Source organism: Clytia hemisphaerica, unplaced genomic scaffold (genome assembly GCF_902728285.1).
Source record: "Clytia hemisphaerica strain Z4C2 unplaced genomic scaffold, Clytia hemisphaerica genome assembly, whole genome shotgun sequence".
Classification (NCBI taxonomy): Eukaryota; Metazoa; Cnidaria; class Hydrozoa; order Leptothecata; family Clytiidae; genus Clytia; species Clytia hemisphaerica.
The window spans coordinates 137,817-159,527 of NW_027103640.1; the positions used below are offsets into that span (position 1 = coordinate 137,817).

Sequence of the window (21,711 nt, forward strand, 5' to 3'; positions counted from 1 at the left end):
AAAATATTGGAAGTCTGGGGCAAGTTCACTGCTAAGTGTTATGTTTAAACAAATATAAACAAACCCTAGTTTTATCCTAATTCACATGAAATTACAATTTATTTAAAACATAAATTTCTTGTTAATTCATACTTACTTAGACGTTCTGGGTAAAGATTACGCTTACCTTCATAGTTTTGAGGACCTCAAAAGTGAATTTTCAATGTGCAAGATTACAATTTTGGCCTGGTTGGTAGCTGGGTTTTAAAAGTGAAGCTTTTTTTTTCGTCAGATATGAATGTTTGGTAAATTTAGAACCCTGTCAGAACATAAAATCAAAAACTTTTCCTACTACTTTTCCACACTGATTTTCCACCCTGAAAATTGCACAAAATAACAAAAAGTTGATCCTGTCATGAATACTCATTTTGAAAATTAGTAAATTTGGGGATCTGTCAGATATCTTCAGAGCTTAAAAAAGGGACCCTGACCAACGGCATATCCCCTTACCGGGTTTTGCCTGAGTGTGCCTCCTCCAGGCTTTGAATATTGTTGATTGTCTGTCTGTTATACTTTTCTGGTCATACTGATTTTGATACTAGGTGCATTGGCTCTAACCTGTAGATTACTCGTAGCTTGTTAAATGTTTTTCATAAAAGAAAGTTATATCTGAAGAAGCTAATCAAATTTCAAAAAACACTTAAACTTTTCTCACATCATATGACAACAATCAAATGACCAATGAATTTTAACAACCCAAAATCCTAAAAGACAAAAGACAAAACAAACCAAATTTCACTAGAGACGCATAGAACTAGAACAATTTTAAACAAATTTAGCGAATAGGAACCCAATATTTAACATGAAAAGAGATCTAAACTGAAAGAAAATGGAAAAAGTATGAAAAGATGAAGACCGAAGTCTGAGATCAGGTGCGGTACCTAGAGTAAGCATCCCCTGCCACCCGCGAGTCACCCGTCATCTTCCTGAAGAAAAGAAGTAGTGTTGGCCTGACACTATCCAGAAGTGAATAGAGAAATAAATGAAAGAAAGCAAAAAGAGATAACGAAGAAAGTACAAAAAGTCAGCCTAGAACCCGATACGGAATCCCGTTTTCGAGCGACCGTAATTGCTGAGAGAAAAAGGAGAATGATTTGAAAGTTGAAAGACACCAACCAAAGTATGTAACAACAAAACTAAAACTGACAATCCACACACACAATCACAAAAATACAGAAATTTTTTTTAAAAGCAAACCAAAATTAACTGCTTAAAAAAGCGTACGTAACGTGATCAGCTATAGAACAGAGGGTTATATTTATTCTCTGATTCTGATCCTATTGCTAGATTATTTCTGCTTAGAGTATATACTTAATTTTTGTAAATAATTATTTGTAAAAGAAACTTCTTTTCATATTTAACAGTGATTTTAAAATTGAAATTGAAAGAAAATAGAAGTCCACCAAGCTTGCATAAAGCTGTTCTTTGTAGCTGATGTTCTTGAACAAGAAATCAAGTGGCAAGAAAAAGGCAATCAACGGAAGACCAGCTCCAACAATTGTAATGAACAGTAAAACTGCTGATTCATTACAAAACTCTGACAGGTACTAATTTTCTATTGCTCATATATCCTCAACCTCGTTCTCAGTGATTTACCAGTCTTTCGATGCTTACTGATAGTACCAGATGATACACTGACCTTGTCTGATTTAGAAATGCTGGAAACAAAACGTTAGATTTCATTTTATTTAAAGCCATTACACTGTTCATGGCATGGACCAGGGGTTAATAATAATAATAATAATAATAACGAATGTTTTAAGTGGCTGGCTCCGAAAAATTCTAGAGCTTTTAGACAGCTCAAGAATTGTTTCCACGAAGGGCCACTACGAACAGAACAAGAACAGTAACAAAAAGGAACAGGAAAATTGGATTTTAAATAATTGGAGAATTAGGTGAAGAAATGTTTTCTTGCTCTACTCTTGAAAGACACAATCGATTCAGCATCACGGCATTCCCTGGGTAGGTTATTCCAGATAGGAATTGTAGAGCTTGCGAAGGTTTTTGCTTCAAATCTGTTTCTGTTTTGCCGTACTGCTAAATATTCTGAGCGGCTAATCTAGTGTAGTGGTCGTGAATGTTTCTAGCGAGATTTACACGCTCACAAATATATTCGGGAGCAAGATTGTTAATAGCTTTAAAAGTCATCAATGCAGAAGAATAGTCACAAAGCTGACGAAAATCTTTATTCATTGTGTGGACTTGATTTATCTGCCGAGAAAGAGAATCAAACTTTCGTAATACTGCAGCAGACACCTTGCTCCATGAATTAAGGCAGTAGTTGAGATGCGGAAATACAAGAGCGTTTATTAGTAGATTTTTAGTACTGTCATCAACTAGATGTGATATTCTTCTAATCTTGTTTAGACTAAGATAAACTTTGCTACGAACACTGCTAGCTTGTTTTTCCCAGGACATATTCTCATCGAATATGACACCAAGGTACTTCACGTCACTTTTGCATTCAATTTCAGCGTCTTGAAAAACAACTGGTGGAAGAGTTTTGCATTCGTTAACCTTTTTGTTTCTTCCGAAAAAGATAACTTCAGTTTTATCAGTATTGACTGAAAGCTTGTTGTTGTAAAACCAGGCACTGAGATCCTGAAGCTGTTGTTCCAGTCCTGTTTTTAAAGAAATAGGGCTACGAGCACTTTGAACAATGATTGTGTCATCAGCATATAAATGGCAAAACGTTTTGGGTTGGTCAATACAGTCAAAGATGTCGTTGATGTATAAAAGGAAGAGTAAGGGCCCCAGGACAGAACCCTGTGGTACCCCATAAGCTTCTTCATTTGCCATTGAGGATTGAGTTCCATCTATTACAGAGCATTGTTTTCTGTTACTCAAATATGACTGGAACCAATCGAAGGGTATATCTCTCATACCATAACAGAATACCTTTTTCAAGAGAATTTGGTGGTCGACAGTATCGAATGCCTTTTTAAGGTCGACAAGAACAGCCCCTACATACTTTCCATTTGCTAACTCGTCAAGAATGAAATCGGAAACGCAGATAACTGCAGTGTCCGTTGAGTGTCCGTATCGAAATCCTGATTGTGATGGATTCAGGATCTTATTGTTGTCAAGGAAAGTCGAAACTTGTTCATGAACTACTTTCTCAAAAACCTTCATTGTGATTGGGAGGATGGAGATCGGTCTGTAGTTATTGACACTGTCCACTTCACCTTTTTTGAACACAGGGGTTACCCTTTTTTGTTTCCAAGTTTCTGGGACAGCCCCTGTTCTAAGAGACAGATTGAAGATGTGAGAAAGGTAGAACGAGAGGATAGGAGAACCAAGCTTCAGTGATTTGACACAAATACCATCTAGTCCTGTAGATTTATCATTATCTAGCTCCTTAATCAATTTTTGTACAGTCGCCAGAGAGACATTACTGAAGATGAAGGAGTTAGGGCAGACAGACGGACAAATGTGATCAGTACGAGAGAAGTTAAATGCAGCTGCTAACTTTGAGCCAACTGAGACAAAGAAGGAATTGAATTTTTCAGCAATTTCTTTACTGTCAGAAATTTCGACCCCTTCATCGTCTGTGATGAATTGGGGTGAGTTGTTTGATTTCTTGTCATTTGGGACAAGATTATTTAGAGTTTTCCAAAGTTTCTTGGAATTTGACTTGTTTTCATCAAGCACGCGTTGATAGTGTCCCTTTTTAAGTCGATTATTCAAACTAACGACATAGTTTCTCTGTTTTTTGAATCTGTTCCAATCAATAACAGTTTTCGTCCTGGATGCAATTTTTTTCAGATAATCCCTTCTTTTTATTGCATCTAGAAGGTCTTCTGTAACCCAGTGAGGGCTGGAATCGCGCAACCTTTTTTTGGTTAAAGGAGCGTGACGATTTAATATCCCGAGGATATTTTCATTGAACTGAGAGACAGCAGTATCAACATTGTTTGTATGGATTACTTTCGACCAATCAAGGTTTAGGTACCCCCTAAGAAAATAGGTACCCCCTGAATTTTAGGTACCCCCAAACAACAGACGTTAGTAGGTACCCCCTGTGATTGGTACCCCCTGTGACTTGAGTATATGTCAAGAAATGAAAAAATTGTATATTCTTACAATTAAAAAGAATAATGATAGTTAGATAAAAGCAAGATAAAATATAGTTCCCAAGCCCCCAGACCTTACTGCATAAAAGTTAGATACCCCCAGAGATCATAGGTACCCCCTGAAATTAAAAAAAAATCCAGTCCCAAGCCTTTTTCAGGAAGATTTTGGTTGTAGCCCCCCCCTGCGGGCTGGGGGGGGGGTTCATGCCATGCTGTTGCACATTTTTGTAGCGCTATGATAATTCTGGCGTCCTCTGGCGTCCTCAGTGATGTAGAAAAGACACGTGGGTGAGCTTAACATTACACAATTTTTGTCCTCTTCCCTCCCCTTCTACCCCAGCTTATCGATAGTCTTTTATCCAAAGGAAGAATACATTTAATAGCAGGAAAACCCTAATTTGAAAAATCTATGTTGAACGGTGAAAAAGAATGCGGCATTATATTTTGATTTTTCCCTTCTTTTTTTTTGGAAAAATCTTTGGAATTTTCGATCATTGGCTAGAAATCGAAATATACTGACAAACTCGACACAATCCCAGTAAATCTATAATGTAACACCTTGTCTTCTAACCAGTTCAATTAAAAAAGAAACTCTGTCAAGAGTTTTTAAACCAAATTCAAATTCATCTTCTTCAATCTATTTTTGAACTAACTTTTCAAGTCGTGTGAAGGGAAAAAGATCGCAGCATTTCAGTTGAAAGGTTAATGTCGCAGTGTTTCTTTTGTTTAGATTCCATTTTTGTTAAGACGTCACTTCAAACTTTAAATACCTTATTTAAAAAAAAGAAGTCGATGACCTTTGCTCTCGACCTTTCTATATTTGGCAAGGCGTTTCAATATTCATATTAGAGTGTTTTGATGAACCTACCATGACTTACTTATTCGACATCTAAATGAATGTTAATGTTATTTAATTTCTTCATGAATGCTTTTCTCAGACACTTTATTTCAGATGTTATTCCGGGGGGGGGGGCACTCGATTCAAAAACGACCAAAATTAGGCCCTTGAAATCGGACCCTTACAGTGTAGAGAAAATTTTGTAAAAATTTGAGCAAATTTGAGCGAAAATCGACCGTTACGGTGTATGTTTTGAGAATTTTTGACCATTTTCAGGCAAAATATGGTCAGATTTTCGAAATTTTACACCCTTAGAGTGCTATTTTTTCATCTTTGCTGATTCCGACCCTTACAGTGCACTTTGGGAAGCTTGGAAAATTTACCCTAAAGAGCCGCACGTATGGTAGGTACCTTATCATCTACCTTGAGTGCCCCCCCCCCTCTGGGGTGCTATTATGAAAGATAAATTTTTTAGACAATTATTTTGTCATTGGATATGCATAGAAACAGTTTCGCAACACTATATTTTGCTTTGTGATCAATCCTGTCAAATTGAAACCAATTTTTGTATCTTGAGATGGAAAGTTTATACATTAGACACTAGGTCAAATAATGGAACAAAGCCCTGTACGAAAAAATGATTGAAGTGGTTCAGTCGTTGAGTATATTCTGCCATTCTTATTTTGCTTTTTATTGTAGCTCGTTTGGTTTTAAAAAGCCCAGTTAAAAATCTTTAATATTTTGTTGCCATGGAGAAGTGAATATTATTGTGATACCCTATCAGTTTTTTAAATTAGAGTGATATCGTTTGCTTGTACGCATTTTAATTCACAAGCTTTTTCACAATGGATTAAGAAGGATGTGGAGCGAGATTGGTCAGAAAGATGAGAATTTTTTGTTTATATCAGCCCAATATAACAATATTCAGACACTGTCCTGATATGAAATATGTGTCTAATATGTAACGGGAACACTCATGTTAAAATAAAACCTTTAACTAAATTTTTAGATCTTCGTTTTATTTTTATCATAACTGATCGAAAAATCTAACGTCTTTTCAGCTATTTTGACTAATTCAATTCTCTATGAATATCAACAACCTTTCTATAGGATTACTATTAAATCTTTTCTTTTTCCTTTAGTTTAACATTTACAATGCAACATATTGCAGTTATAAAAACCTTGAATTGAATGGCATCAATAGTGACAATGAGAGAGAGCAGCATGGCTCGCTCATCCAACCCTTTTACTTCTTATAACCCTAATAAACGAGACTCGCACAGTTTCACTGACCCACCTGTTCTCGATGAAGTCAAAACGAATAGTGAAGAGATGGGCAAAAGGTGGGTTCTTGTGTCAAGGAGAATAAAACACCCTTTAAAAATGTTCTTAAAATGCTCTTATTTTCACCATTTTCTTTGATTTCGTAAGAAACTGGATGTTTTCGTGTCCGCAAAGCCTTGAATTGTTCTTAACTTATTCTTAATATTTTGGCCGTCGAAGCTTTATGTTCACTCTCCTTAAGGGAAAACATGGTTCCCAAAATAAAGATAAACATACCTTTTTCTATTAGAACAAACAATATAAGAACATAGGGCTTCAATGACCGAAATATTAAGAACAAGCTAAGAACATTTTAAGAACATTTTTAAAACGCAAAAAGTTAAGATCATCCGAAGGTTTTTTTGAATATTCATTATAAACAAACGTGTACCTTTCTGTTGTTGCATTCTCTGATTGACTGCCACCTAGAAAGAAAACGTGAATTTAAATTCAAAATAACTCGTATTAAAATTTCCCAACTGTGTTCGCGATTTTCAAAACAATATTCTTCTTCTTTCCCATCCTGCTGCGTGAACAACTCTTTCTCAAATTTCTGCCCTCATACCACCTTATGAGGCGCTTTGTGTCCAGGTTCATTGTGATTGATATTATCTATAGATTTTGTTATTATATAAATTAAAACTCGAAATGGTTATTCTTAAATATAATTTTTGGAGTTACGTAAATCAAAACGAAAATATTTTAGTTACCTAAGTCGAGTAGTTAAGTTATAACATTAATTTTATCTCAAACCAAAAACAAATCATAGAGGGGCTTTCAATTTGAAAAAGTAATTTGATGTTATACTACTCAAATCACACTTTTTTATAAGAACAAACTATAAGAACATAAGGTTTCGATGGCAAAAATATTAAGAATATTTTAAAATTTCGCGGACTCTAAAAATCCACCTTATTTTTTTAGAACAATGCACAAAAATACTCACAAAATGGCGAAAACGAGAACATGTTAACCTTTAGACACCGCTGTTTTTAAAAACAGCGCGCGCTGCTGCCGCTGTTTTTTTCATGAAATTGGAGGTTTCGCGGAAAATGTCATAAAATCTGAACCGCTAAAGCTTAAGTAAAAAGTAAACCCATTTTGAAATGCTAAGGATCTATTTTTTCAGATAATACTAAAAAGACGCCTCATCACCCTTTTAAACCTGACTACACAGCCTCAAATCAAAACAGTAAAAATTCCATGTTTACGATTTTTTCACTTTTTTTCTTTTTTTTGACAAATTGAATGAAAAAAGTGGGTACAAGGTAAAGATTGGTCCCAGAAAAATTATTTTGTTTTAGTTTATGTTATAAGCCACCATTGTGTGAAATTTTAGGGCTGAAGAAGCTCATTTCATCTCAGAATCTAAGTTTCGGTGAAGCACACTTTTCCACCAAAATCGACACTCTGGCCACAACAGGTAAATTAAGTGGTCCTGTTGCTCTAAAATTGGCCCTGCACTTACCCTAAGCCTATAAAATTACTACAATAATCATAACAGACTCTCTATCATGTAAATTCCAGCAATAAAACACCAGAATAGTGGAAAAACTGAGGCAAAACAGCCCTGAGTTGTTGGAGCTAGAGATAGGCATGTATGTCAGGAAATACCCCCTAAAACCCCTTCAAACCACATAGAAACTGCCAATAAAGGTTCTCTATCTCATATAATGATATTTATATGCTGAAACCAAGAAAAAAAACAGACATAAACATGACTTTTCAGTCCAAAAATCCATCAAACAACCTCTGTCCACCACTAAAACGATGTTTTGTTGACATTTGAAAAATACACCGACATTGAGTTCCGATATCTCGAGATGTATAAAAGCAGGACCCGTAAAATTTTGAATGAATGAACCTTCACCCCTATCCTGTCTGCTAAATTTTACAGAATAGAAAAGTTCAAACTGGTCTTTATTTTATTAAACTTTGAAAGGACCCCAGTATCAAAACGTACGTGGTACGTCTCTCGGCCTGTATATATGACGTACGTGGTACGTCTCTCGGCGTCTAAAGGTTAAGAACATTTGTAGGTTCCGAAAATCCTAATTTCGAATGTTCTTATAAAAAGAAAAACGTGTATCTTTTTACAATTTTAAGTAACGTGACTGGAAATGTTATTCTACAATATCATTTTTCCAGTTACGTAAATGAAAAATGTAAAATGAATTTTAGTGACCTAACTCTAGCAATTAAGTTATAACATTGTTTTTCCAATTATCTAAAAGCGCAGCCAAGTTGGTCTAAGTTTCTAAAACGCGATATTTAATTTTACGAAAATGGTGTCTTTGATTAAATAAAAGAGTACAGTAAAGTCTTCAATTAACGGACACTCTAATATGCGGATACCTCTGATTAGCGGACAATTCTATTTTCCCCGGCCATTTCCTAGTCAAATCCTCAGAAAAAAATTTCCAAAAGGCGGACACTCAATCAGGGGACCCTCCAATCAGAGACAAAGTTTTTCGCACGAAATGGTCAAAACCCTACTTTCCTCTCTAATTAGCAGACATCGACTGTTAAACTGGTCACAGACGTTAAAAAACTACATAGGATTGATTTATCCAAACTATTTATTTCTTAAACACTTCAAAGTTTTATTGAACAAATTGCTCATAGAAGTTTTGAGCGCTCCCTTTAGTATCCAGTTGCTGAATTTGCTTACGTCATAAAGATTATATTTTACAGGAACCTCAACACTTCTATGACTCGTAAAAACTAAATTGTTGCATTGGGCTCTTCCAGAAAAAATCCGTTCATGGGGGGTGGAGGATATATTATTTTTTTCATGAATTACCCCTGGACCCCGTGGACACAAAAAATTACCCCTGGACATTGGAATTTACCCCCTGGACATTGCAATTTTTTGGTATTTTTTCAATACCCCTAGGACAATTCATCCTCCACACCACATGAACGGATTTTTTCTGGAAAAGCCCATTTTAATAACCATTCTCTTGTTCTTCGATGTCCTAGTGTCTCTAGAAAAGCACTTCAGACTAAAATTTTACATACTTCACCCCTTGATAGTACCAAATAAAAAATTAGATCACAGAATTGAAAAGATTCTAAAAGGCGGACACTGACCCTATTCTCCGATGGTGTCCGCTAATTGGAGATTCCACTGTATTGTCCATATGGCCTGATAAACTACAATTACTAACTATGTTTATTCAGCAAGTTGTAATAATTGGTATAGCTCGCGCTGATTGATTCGTATAGTAGAATTCCTCAAAATATCTTAGTTTTAGACGACTAATTCAGACATAGGAGGAAATAAGCAAAAAATTATTGAAGGGACAAATTATACAAACTGATATTATCCCGTTACGTTATCGTATTATCATATAACACCCTTATTACTGTATTACATGGCTTAAAGCGTGTGATCCTTTGCAACTCGTTGGCTAATAAAAATATGTTATTTGCTCTAATTAATGAAAGATTAAGTTTTCGTCTTGCTCGTTCACTTGGACGTCGATAAATTGACGCTTTTTGTAAATTGGATGATTAAGGTCTAGCTATAGAACACACTGTGTCACTAATGAGGGTTATTATATACACGTTTTTTTATAAGAACATACAAAATTTGTGAAGCCTTCAGATGTTCTTAACTTTTTGAGTTTTAAGCCTAAAAAGGTTCTCCACATGTTCATGTTCTTATTTTCCCCATTTTTTATGTATTTTTGTCCATTTTCCTATAAAATTGGCTGTTTTTAACATTTTGGCCATGGAAGCCTTATGTTCGTATATAATTTGTTCTTATAAAAAGAAAACGTGCATAGAACTTATGTTTGACGTGAAGGCGATTTGCTTTTCTGCTGTTTGTCTATTTGTTTATTTGTTTGTATTCATTCCACTTGAGCTTTAGATAGACTCAACTTTGAAAGACTTTCCTTGTATAATGTTGTATGCCAAATCACAACAGTGGAAAAACTTGGAGAATAAGTTTTTATATATAAGATGTTTAAACTCGTACTGATACTGAAACTTTATATATTTAAATAATACTGTTGTTTGTTTTGATGGCATGTAATTTCAGGAGTTTTGACATGAATTTATTCTCGTTTGAACTTTTTGTTTGACTTGATTGACATTACAGTTCTATGAAAGGTTAAAAAAATAAGCAGCAGAAAGCTTTACAGCGTCAATAGTTAATAAAGGGTTCAGTTGATTTTAATTTTTTTCGCTGGTGCTTTTTTTTAATGATTTTATTACTAATTTAAATGATTGTTAAGGATGTTCAGTCGGAAGGATATTAGATATAGTCGTTGTTTCTATAATGAAATTTCAATTTTTTTGATTTGCTTCTTTCTTATAAGAACGGCAGAAGATTTCGCCTAAAAGTCATTCTCTCGGCATCTCTCTTCACGCCTTTTTAATAAGAACAAATCATTTAAGGCTTCGAAGGCTAAAATACCAAGAACTTCAAAACGCATAATTTCTAAGGATATTGCACAAAAATACTCACAAAATGGTCAATGTATTTAAGTAGGGTATAAACTGGAATATATTTTTTTCAATTTAATAAAAGGGGCAACAAATTTTAATTTTAGAGCTCTCTGAAATATGCCCCAGATTGTGATTTTTGCGGGTTTTAGCCAACTTAGATCGATTTCCCACTGACCACCATGGACAAATCTAACCCTTTTCACAAGATGCCATTGATATTTCCTGATACTTGGCATAGTTCTCCATCATTTTGATAGATTTGAGATGGTTTACTTGTTTTGTTGCACTTTTAGAGACCTCCAAATTATGCTCCAGATTCCGATTTATTTAAAATTTGAAGTTTTGAGCTCTATTTGGCTACCATTTTGAAATCAAAAGAGGGGCTTAAAAAGGGTTATGCTTTGATTTTCCTAAACTTCTTTAGGGTACTGAATATGAGCCCAAAATCTCATGACATCTAACCAAATAGAAAAACAGTGACAGGACTCTATATTGACAAAAAGTCACTTTTTCTACCTAGAAAGGCATTTTTGAGAGCTTTTTGACCCATTTTTTGTAAATATTGAGTTCTGTAAAAGACTGGATGGCAATCTTAGGCTTTATTTCACCCTAAACTATAATTTTTCATAGTTTTTGGTAAAAAGGTTTCAACAAAAACACTTTCAGAGTCAAAAAGAGCCCAAAAATAGGCTTTTTTCCATTTTGGACTTAGGGATGTAAAATTTGCGCCAAAAGTCTACTGTCCTTTTTATTAAATTCGAAAATTCTAAATCCAGTTTACACCCTATTTTAAGAACATTCTTATGTTTAATACTCAAAAAGTTATAAACATCCGAAGGCTCTAAAATCTTTTGATGTTCCTTATTAAAAAAGCGTGTACCATCAATTTTTCTAATCCTCTCCACATTATCTACTTTCAAACGTCATAAATTGAGCATTTTTTCCATAAACCCTTTTCTTTCCAACAAAGTAGAACTAGTAGATTTTGATGAGGCTCGGCTGTTCTTATTTTTTTGGCACTTCGAATTGTACTTCTCCAGTTCTTATTCATAAGGTGAAATTAAGGTATTTTACGCTTTATACCCAATTTTTATACTTTGACTCCTAAATTACTGGAGATTACATGCAATTCCAGGCTCAGCATTGTTCTTAAATTGTTTTTTTTGGCGATCTTACTTAGGCCTCATTGTTCTTATAAAATTGTTCTTATAAATGAAAAAGAGTTTAGCATACAGAAAAAATATCACACGTCATCTTTTATCCATGTCCGTTTCCTCGTGGACGTCGAGTTATATTTCGGACGTGTCCACTGATGACCAGCATTTGGATTCTGAAAAGTATGAATAACCTTCGGTATAATTTCCCTTTAATCTTTATTCGTTTGTCTTCTCCTCGTCAATTGGTCAATTAAAGTGTTCCGTGTCCAGCTTTAAAGGACTAACATAAACTGATAGTGAATTCCCTTCTTTGTGATCGGAGGACAGCTTGATAGTAAAACTGGGGTAAAACTAGGGTAAAACTACTCAGTAAATAGTAGAGTAGCTTGGGCCGTGTGTATCTGCGAAACTTTACCACATCCTTTGGAAAAGGAAATACTTACTTTTGACTCTACCAAAAGACATTTAATTTTTATGAAGCTATGGTATGTCTCTGGTCTGAGATAGACTCTCTAAAACTATGATCTTTTTAGTATAACTTTTTTAAGTATATTTTTCAGGAGGATGGGGTACCTTAGGACCTCCAGTGACTAACTAAGTTACAGTGAGTTCATGAGAGTTTTCAGTTGAATATTTAGCTTCTTACCAATAATTTATATTTTTTCATTATTTAGCTCCGACCCCAGTTTGAATTCAAGTTATGCTGATGTTTTTGAAGCCAGTGGTATTGTGGTAAGCTATTTACGCTTCTTCTATAAGAACATGCAAAATTTATTAAAATTTTCTTATTTTATTTTTTTAGTACAGTACATCTGGGCAATTCCCTAATAATAAGTCACCTTTGTTATTTTAGAGTGCACAAAGCCTTAAAATGTTCATAACTTGTTTTTGATATTTTGGCCATTAAAGCCTCACGGATGCTCTTATATAGTTTGTTCTCATAATCCTGGTTTTTCTTAGTGTCAAACATCCCATCCTTTCAATTTAAATGTGAAAAGGGCTTACTTACCTTCAGTACCCCTTAGTTAAGGGCTAAACGTTAGTCGCTGGACAATGACATGCACGGCTGCGGTTCTTGGTGCCAGTCAGTTAAATCCATTGTCTTGGCTGTTGTCGATCAATGGTTTTATCGAAATTACGGATTAGAAAGAAAAGTAGGTTTCGAGGGAAAAAAGTGTGCAAAGTTCTTCCGTCTTGTACGGATTTACGTCTGATCGAAGTACAAAAAAGAATTTAACAAACTTAAAATTACAAAATTTGAAGAATTTTGTCTCGTTTGTTGTTGAAGATCTATGTCCGTGTCCGAGACGAATATCTTTGCTTTGGCCACTGGGGAAATGAGACGATCTTCGCTTATAAAGATATACAATCTCAAAGAGGTACCTTGAGTCGTTTAACATTTCTTTGTGATTTCCTTTCTGTCAGATTCGTGATTATGAAGGCTCATTTTCGAAAAGTCCCTTACATCAAAATGCAGTGACGTACAATTTGAACAAATGCAAATCAAACGTTGTCATTCCATATTTCAAGCTTCTATGTCTGGTAAGTAGGAATGGATCAGCGCCAATCTTCTCCTATAACCACTGAAAATAAAAGATCCTTAAAATTGTTATTTTTACGATTTATAGGGAAGATTCTACAGAGAGATTAATCAATTTATATATAAAAGTTATAATCATTCTCATCTGTTCTCATATCTAATGTGATTTAATTCCAATTTTTGGAGTTTTTGGTGCTCTAGTAGAAACAAATCTCTCATTAAATCATATCCAAGACTTAAGAAAAGAGGCTGGTAGCGATAAGGGAGCCTATGCACTTTTTTTACATATTTTAAACACGAGTAGTTGAAAGTGCACAGTTTTAGTTGTCAACTTCTAAACTCCACTTCACCTTAGACCAATCTAACCAATTTAAGCTTTTCATATGCTACCGGTCGAGCTAGCCGACCCGCGAACTAGAAGTAGAGTTGCTACAAACTATTTTCGTTCTATGCTGTCTTTTTTAGATAGGTTGACGTCCCTTTGGGTGCACATACGATTGCTGTATAACCTTTTTTCTTTGAATGCGTGGTTTTAAGACTCTCAATTATTAATAAACAAACTAACAAGACTTAGCTATTCATGTGCTATCGGCCGACCTTCTTGACCCGTGAACCAGGACCAAAGTTTCAAGATATTTCTGTTATCTTTTTAGATTGGTTGGCGTCCCTTTGGATACAGATATGATTGTTGTCCAGCGTGGTTGATCAATTTTTGGAATTATTTGTACACTTTCATTTTCTTTTGTATTCTTATATTTTGGTACGTTATTCGTGTCTTAACTTGTAATGGACAGTTGGTTGTGGATAAACCTGCACATATCATTAAACCTTCTGTGGTAAGATTTTTTTTCACTGTTATGCTAACTCTCTTGTCACTTAAATTATTCATTACAACAATTAAGCCACCGCCTAAATCATCGTCTCAGGTTCTAATTTTCGTTTGCAATGTGTCTGAAGGTAGAGCTTTTGGATACGGTCCGCATGTTTGTTGGTTCAATCCCTCGCCGGTTCATATATCGAAGACCGGAAAAGTAGACTGGAGTCGTTTATAATGCATGTAATACTAATAATACCAATACTAATAATAATAATACGGGATTTAGTTTGTATAAACGACTGGAAGAATCCGGTGTTCCAGCCTTATAGATACAGGGGCTAGCTACGCAGAAACTTGCGTAGCGAGAAAACAATTTATCAAGCAACAACAATCTCTCAAAACGAAATCAACTCAAATGAAAAACTTTCAATACACAAATCCCGGTTTGTGTAATTTACGATGCGCGATCCAACGATTCACGATGCACGATGCACGATCCATGCATATATTATATTAATTATTCTAATTATGCATTTACAGGTTTTAGTAATCACATATTTTAATTCCTTCTTTTGTATTCCTGGAAAATCAATGTAAAGTATGCGTGTATATATATATTTTAACCTCAACAATCAAATCAAATCAAAACATAAACTTTTTTGTCCATGCTTTGAATTGAATATCTTGTAACCTTTTTATTTAAAAAAACGTTTCTCCGATTAAACCAACCAAATGCATTGGATTGAGACAGGGTTATAAACAAAAATTTACAATGTTGTGGTAAAGTAGGGAAGACGTTTTTTAATGAAGAGCACGTGTATAAACTCACTTTTTTTGAGAAAGATCAAATGAATTAACTTGATCATCAAACAAAGAAAAAGATCAAATAAATAAGGGCACCAGTTGCAATTCAGTTGGTGAAAGGCTTTTATAAGAACATGCCAAAAGTAATAATGTAGCCAATGATTCCTTATTTGCATTAGTCACTGTTCTTAAAAAAATAATGAACGTACAAAAATGAGTTTGTGTCTTAATAAACTTTTCGCGCCAAAACTTTTCTATGACGTCAAGGCTTTTTCTTTCATTTTAAAAACGAGTGAGGCATGCGGCGAACATTTTCTTTCTCTCGTTATATCAATTTTTGTTTTTTTCTACACAGAAGATATAAGTTATTTTAATCATTCTGATTATGATAAATTATTTCCCCTTCTTTTTTTAATTTTTTTTTCGTTATTGTTATATGATGTTTGTAGCTAGCATTATGAAAACTTATTCGTGCATAATTAGAATGATTAACATAATATATGCATGGATCGTGCATCGCGCATCGTGAATCGTTGGATCGTGCATCGTAAATTACACAAACCGCACAAATCCACACATATTTTTTTTCTCAAGAATTACTTTGAGCAGGAAAAAATTATAATCGCAAATATTGACACTTTTCTTTTGTTTGGAGTTAGTGCACAAAGGTTTCTAGACGACTAAAATTGTTCCATTCATTACGTTTTGCTTTATTTATACTATGTATAATAAATTAGTCGTCTAGCTTGCTAGACTACCGGAAAAGTGGTTCTTGATGCCTCTCCTTATTGTTCACTGATTAAAAAGAAAGTCCTAAGAAGTGGGGCAATCCAGGGATAAAGTTATAGAAATACTTAACTTATCAACTGAAAACAGCCATTTTTAGAAAATTCATACATATAACAAAACGGGTGCTATTTTAGGCTATTTAGACACACAAAATTCCAAGTCTTATCTATCGGCCCTTTAGGGGGTTGGGTCGTAATATATAATGGACCTAACATCAAATTTTCTTGTTTCAGACCCCAATTACACCAACGTATGGACCAAACGTCACTTTTATCAATTGGACCACGACAAACTCTTCTAACTTTTTCAACGGGTCCAACCAACAAGAACTCCAGATTCGAACCTGTAATCATATCTTTGGCACCTACGTCATTCCCAATTTCTTGCATTTTTTCGCATTCCTGATTGGGTTTTATCATTTTCGCGTTCAAGAACATGAAGGCTTATACGCTCTCATGGAAAAGGTAAGAGATGAAAGAATATTTCTTCCCTTATGTCTTCAAAAAATTAGAATTCTGATTTCGAGAGAAGAATTGTTGGAAAGTCTCTCCAAGGTTAGAAAACTTTTCGAAAATTTTCTTTCTAAAGATTCTTCGCTTCGCTTCACCAGGGGCTGAGCTAGTTCCTCTATGTAGATATACAATGCTGTCATTTTTTCTTCTGATCACGGTTGAACATCTAATTAGCGGGCACCATCTGGAGACAAGTTAGTGTCCGCTAATTTAAAGACTTTAAACTAATGGGCTCAAATTTCAGAACTACACTTTACCAATGGGAAATTATTCCATGGCTAGCCACTATAAATATGTTTTATTATTGTTTGAGATATATTTTGATAATGTTTCGATAATGCACTATTTATAAAAGTTTTCCTTCTATCGAAGATAGATTAGGTACACTTTTTCTATTATAATATTAGAACAAGAACTAAAAAATAAGAAAAATTTAATATTAAGTCTCGATGGAATATCTTAGTAAACAATTTTGAAAATATCTTAATAAGAGAGATACACCTTTACTTACCGAGAAAATTATCAAAGTCTTGCAAAACTATCATTTTGCGTTTCTGAAAAATTTGTCGCTTTCCAAGGCGTCTCACGGAAAACCAAAGTAATTTAGGTGAGACTTAGCAATTAGAATCCGGTTTGATTCGATAAAACTTAGGTATAACAAGAGAAATTTTTAATGTATTATCATCGCTCAGGCTGGATTTAGGATGTGAGAATCTGAGTGGATCTAAAATTATCAATTCATGAAAATCAAAATAAAATCGTCGAAAATCGTAATTAAATAAAATGTTGAAAATATTTTATAAACTTGAGACCGCTTACGTCCTAGAGGTAATGCTATAGGTTTATCTTACTTTTAAAGTGTTAAGAGATATTCCTTTACTCACCGATAAATTTTTCAAATTTGTGCAAAGAAATTGTTTGTTTATCTGCGTGTTTGAAAAATTTTTCCGCTTTCAAAGATGTCTCGTCAAGGATTTCTGGTATAGAGGACTTGAAGATATACGTAGTTGAAAAAAATTAGAATTAGATTGTGTCTATATAAAGTAGTTTAATTTGAAGTAAAGAAGCTAAAGTTTATGGTTTGTAAAAAGCTAATAGTCGTTAACTAAAAGTCGGCCGAGAAAAAATTATTATTATTATTATTATTATTATTATTATTATTATTACTATTTAAGGTGTCGCAGACCTGATACTGTATTTCGAACTTAAATAAAAAAGTAATTATTGAATAATTGAATAAAAAACTCTTAAAGAAAGAAATTTTTGCGGCGACTCTGACGGATTTTGCGGATCCCCAAAATATTTTCAAAACAACCATACCACCGACGGGTGGTTTCTACGGTGATTTATAGTCGTTGATCTTTCAAATCAAACGTGAAATTTTCTCCTAGGTATATCTTCAAAGCCACAACCCAAGCAAAATGACCAAAAGGTTGAGGTAAGATCTTTTTATTTCGCATCACATCCAAGCTAAAACAAGACAAGAAGCCCAGTGACTCAAAAAAGTAACAAGGCGCCATTTCTTCTAAAATGAGCTTGAATTGACAAAGCGCTGCTTTTTCAAAAACAAACTACAGCACCACGGACAGCAAATCTCGCAAAAGTTCACGTGAATGAGTGAATTGTGAATCGTGATTGTGCGAATTGGGTCTGCTGGGTGGGGGCTCTTAACTTAACATTAAATTAACATTCGAGACTTAATACTAAACCATTCGTCAAATCAATTTTCACTCCTCATCTTCAAAATGCACAACCAATTCAAACAGTTCTTCTCACTTTCAGATTATATTTATTTCTTGGTGTATTTTGGTTGATTACATGTCTTGGAACCATGATTCATTATTTCTTCGCATTCGGACTTCACATTGGAACCGGAATTCCCAAGTCAAGACCAATGTAAGTCTATGATATTCGACTCTTCGATGAAAACCCGAATAACCAAGTGATTCCAGTGTACAAAAGTTTTTCAGTCTCAGCTTCTGTCTTCCGCTTCTTCTGCCTTTGCTCATCTAGTAGTACGCGCGCTTTGGACACTAGCTTTTAGAAACAAGTCTTTAGTAATAATCCTTTTCAGCCATAAGATATTATGTTTATCTCAATTAGCTAACTCTACTAAATAGCAGAAGCTTCAAATTTTTTGATCCATTTGACGTCAATCAATCCTGGCAAACTCGAACGCAATCTCCTCACACTTTAAGGGTTAGCAGCACAGATATTTTAAATAAAACACTAGATAGAGCTGCCTATCTTTATCTTTCCTAAGCCAAGACAGGTTAAGCAAAATAATGCGCCATCTTTGCTTAAAGCAGGTCACAGTAGAAACATATATTTTCACTGTTGAAACTTTTTCGACACTTTAATGACTTCAGAATTTCAAGGGTCGCGCAAGCTAATTTGTGACGTCCAAGATGGCGAATTATTTTACTTCCAGTAGGGTAGGAAAGCCTATATCTATTGTTTTATATAAGATATCTGTGGTTGAAAGGTGTATCATCTTACATTCATAGTTTAATGTATTCCATGGCCACTCTGATCACTGTTTCCAACTTACTATCGAACTGTGTCAACTTGGCAGCAGCATTAAGTTATTGTGGACAATGTGCTTTGCTGACCTATTACATCGATGATGTGGCTGAGAGGCTGGAAGAAAAGTCCACCGAACTGAAAACTGCCATGAAGGTATGTTTCTTTTCATACTTAATAACATTATGTAACATTGTGCAAACCTTTTTATTTTTAAAGCTAAGTTGACGGTATTTAAGAGGAAGTCGGAATCTTTGGGAAATTTCAACTGCCAACTTTCAGCCCGCTTTTTGCTTACTGTAGTAATTAGAAAAGAAAGGGTAGAAAGTTGTCCGTCTAAACTAAAACTTAATTACGCTATTAGTAAAAGAGATTGATTTTCTATCACAGGAAATTTTGGAGATCAAACGAAACTTCCATCGTCTAAATGGATCGCTATCAATCAGTGTTTCTTTACTTATCTTTGATGCACTCATCGTTCTTATATTAAGTAAGTAGTAAACCATGTGTCGTGTTTTTCGTATACAACTGAATTGAATATTTTTTACCTAGGAGAGATTCTTAACTCTTGGACTTCCCTGCTCTGGGGTACTAGGGTTAAAGTCGAGCATGTGCGGACCGGAACTCTGATTAACCAAGTAAATTAAAAGAAAATCTAGCACAAAAATGGCTTTAGGTTGAAAAATAATCGCAATTTAGGGTAATTTCAAGCATGTTTTTGATGATATCACTCAAAAACAGGGGTGGTACCTGGAAATCTTTTCTGAAAACAGTTACTACCAAGGTCAATAACAAGGCTAATATCAAAGAAATCTCTTAGCAATGTAAAGTTTAATATCATTTTTTGTTTCAGATTCTGTGCTTCTCTTTCAATTTTACAACGACATCACGTACGTTTGGCTATATCGTCTGGTGACCGTCTTCGAGTTGTCCCTTTTTTGTTGTTTCGTCTTTGTTTTGGTAAGTACGTGGATTATTTTCTCGAGAATTCACGAAATTTAATGCTCGCTAAAATTTTCACACCAGGTTTTTTTGCCAAAAACACTTGATTTTTACCAAAATCGTTGGGAAAATGAATTCAGTGGATATTAACACACCCTGGTGAACTTCAGCGACAGGGTTAAAGGATCAAATCCAAACCATGAATTTCTGGTTATTTTCAAATCAATTATCAATTATGCTCACTTTTTCAAACATGGTGAATTATTTCTTTACTCTTGTATTTTTTCAACAACAGGCTGGACGTGCGACATCTCGATCCTCGATTCTTCTCGATAAAGCATTATCAATTCGTGTATTTGGTTTTCAATCGCACACTCAACTCGATATCGATTCGTTCTTAAATTTCATTCATAAAGTAGAATTACAGGTGAAACACTTTGTGTCAATATTGTCACTAGGGTCTTTTAGAATCATCAATGGAACTCGGCTATTCAAGAAAATGATCACTTGTCGCTCTTTAAGATTCTATACTACCTGTATCGTTGACTAATTTTTCTGTCCCCTGAATCATCACCGACAGAAAACCCCTGATGGATGTGTCATTTTGACGTAAAAGCCTTCTTGAATACTATTGACTCTATTATATAAACTCATTGTTGCACAAAAACGCCCTACCCTTATAATCTTGTGACCTCCCTGGATATTTAAAAATCTTTCTACCTGGATATTTTACACCACTCTCCTTGAAATTAGCTCTTTTGAAAAAGTCTATTGTCTATCTTATGATGATAATTATGAAATTTATCAAGAACTTTTCTTCATTTCAACAGGCGGAGATTTTTACGATTCCAATGAAACCAAGATATATGTGGGGTGCTTTGTTTATCGCTGTCCAAGTTATAATTCTCATCTCGCAAACAGGTGGCTTCAATAATGATAACAGTAAATGGCTTTGATGCGCATGTATAGAAGTCCAGAAAAATCGTTGAACTAACATTGCATTACAAATTAGAATTGGGCCCTAAATAAACGTCTCTAATGGTCTTAACGATACAATCTCCAATGCAGACGATACAAAAATTGGATCTTACATTTTAGGTGACGATGGTTTTTAAAAGCATTTTGAGACATTCTTTTCATTACTGTTTACTCTTAAAGAGTTGATTTCTGCATACATACACTTCACAAAGTGAAGAAGGAATTGGGAAAAGTTTTCTGGCAAGTGTTAGGAATCTTCCTTGCCCGATATCTTAACTTGCATCTGAGTTATTCCTTTTTTTTTTTCATTTTTCATTGTATTACATATTTCAATGAATATTTTTATGACAACAGATAAAGCATATCCAAAAAGTTTAATATATTGCGATAGAATTTATAAATATAAACAGTTGTAAATATTTATCTAAGCAGTTGTTACGTATGTATTCCCAAATGTTACAGTTCAGTTTTATAGTTATACTGAAAGGATTTTGTAGAGAGGTTTTCAAGTTGACTAACTTATGTAGCTTCCGCCATTATTGATGTAAGCTTTGGATATGCGTTCAAAGGGTTTAAAGAGTCGCCTCTACAGATTCGAAAGTTGGCTTCCATTATGGCAGGTTTTCCTAAAGTTATGTAAATTTGACAAACCTGAGAAAAGCTCAACAATAAAAATCTTTAAAATCATTTATCCAACAACGTCTGGAATCAACAGGGTATGAAAACTGTTTGTTCAATCAAGAGATAATCAATTTCCAAGGTCAATAATAGAATTTGGAAAAAAAATCAAAGATTAGATTATAAAAGTTGGCAGATTATTAAGATACCACTTGATATAAATTTCGTTTGCAGACACAATTGTCTCTTCAACAAAAAATCGTACTTGGGGAGGGGGGTCCCCAGGGGGGGGGGGGGAGG

General features: G+C 34.4%; 1 protein-coding gene across 4 annotated transcripts; it reads left to right on the forward strand.

The window, feature by feature from the left end:
* The first annotated feature begins 1,407 nt into the window (after positions 1-1,407).
* On the forward strand, positions 1,408-20,778 carry LOC136802847 (uncharacterized). Of its 4 annotated transcripts, XM_067059607.1 has the most exons (13): positions 1,408-1,583; positions 6,093-6,293; positions 12,563-12,620; positions 13,314-13,430; positions 14,082-14,264; positions 16,072-16,302; positions 17,742-17,788; positions 18,133-18,246; positions 18,858-19,029; positions 19,264-19,363; positions 19,727-19,833; positions 20,111-20,242; positions 20,646-20,778. In XM_067059607.1, exons 2-13 carry the CDS (start codon positions 6,142-6,144, stop codon positions 20,769-20,771), a joined length of 1,539 nt encoding a protein of 512 aa, XP_066915708.1. In that variant the 5' UTR covers positions 1,408-1,583; positions 6,093-6,141; the 3' UTR covers positions 20,772-20,778. The 4 variants fall into 4 exon arrangements, with proteins under 4 accessions (XP_066915708.1, XP_066915709.1, XP_066915710.1 ...); XM_067059608.1 differs by lacking the exon at positions 6,093-6,293; XM_067059609.1 differs by lacking the exons at positions 1,408-1,583; positions 6,093-6,293 and adding an exon at positions 11,915-12,084.
* The last annotated feature ends 933 nt before the right edge of the window (positions 20,779-21,711 follow it).

What these genes read in the sequence shown, in the direction of transcription:
- LOC136802847 (XM_067059607.1), top strand. Translation starts at nt 6,142, where the DNA reads ATGGCATCAATAGTGACAATGAGAGAGAGCAGCATGGCTCGCTCATCC. An exon ending in TTGAAGCCAGTGGTATTGTG is followed by an intron (nt 12,621 to 13,313) that starts GTAAGCTATTTA and finishes CCTTTCTGTCAG; the next exon opens with ATTCGTGATTATGAAGGCTC. An exon ending in ATATCATTAAACCTTCTGTG is followed by an intron (nt 14,265 to 16,071) that starts GTAAGATTTTTT and finishes TTCTTGTTTCAG; the next exon opens with ACCCCAATTACACCAACGTA.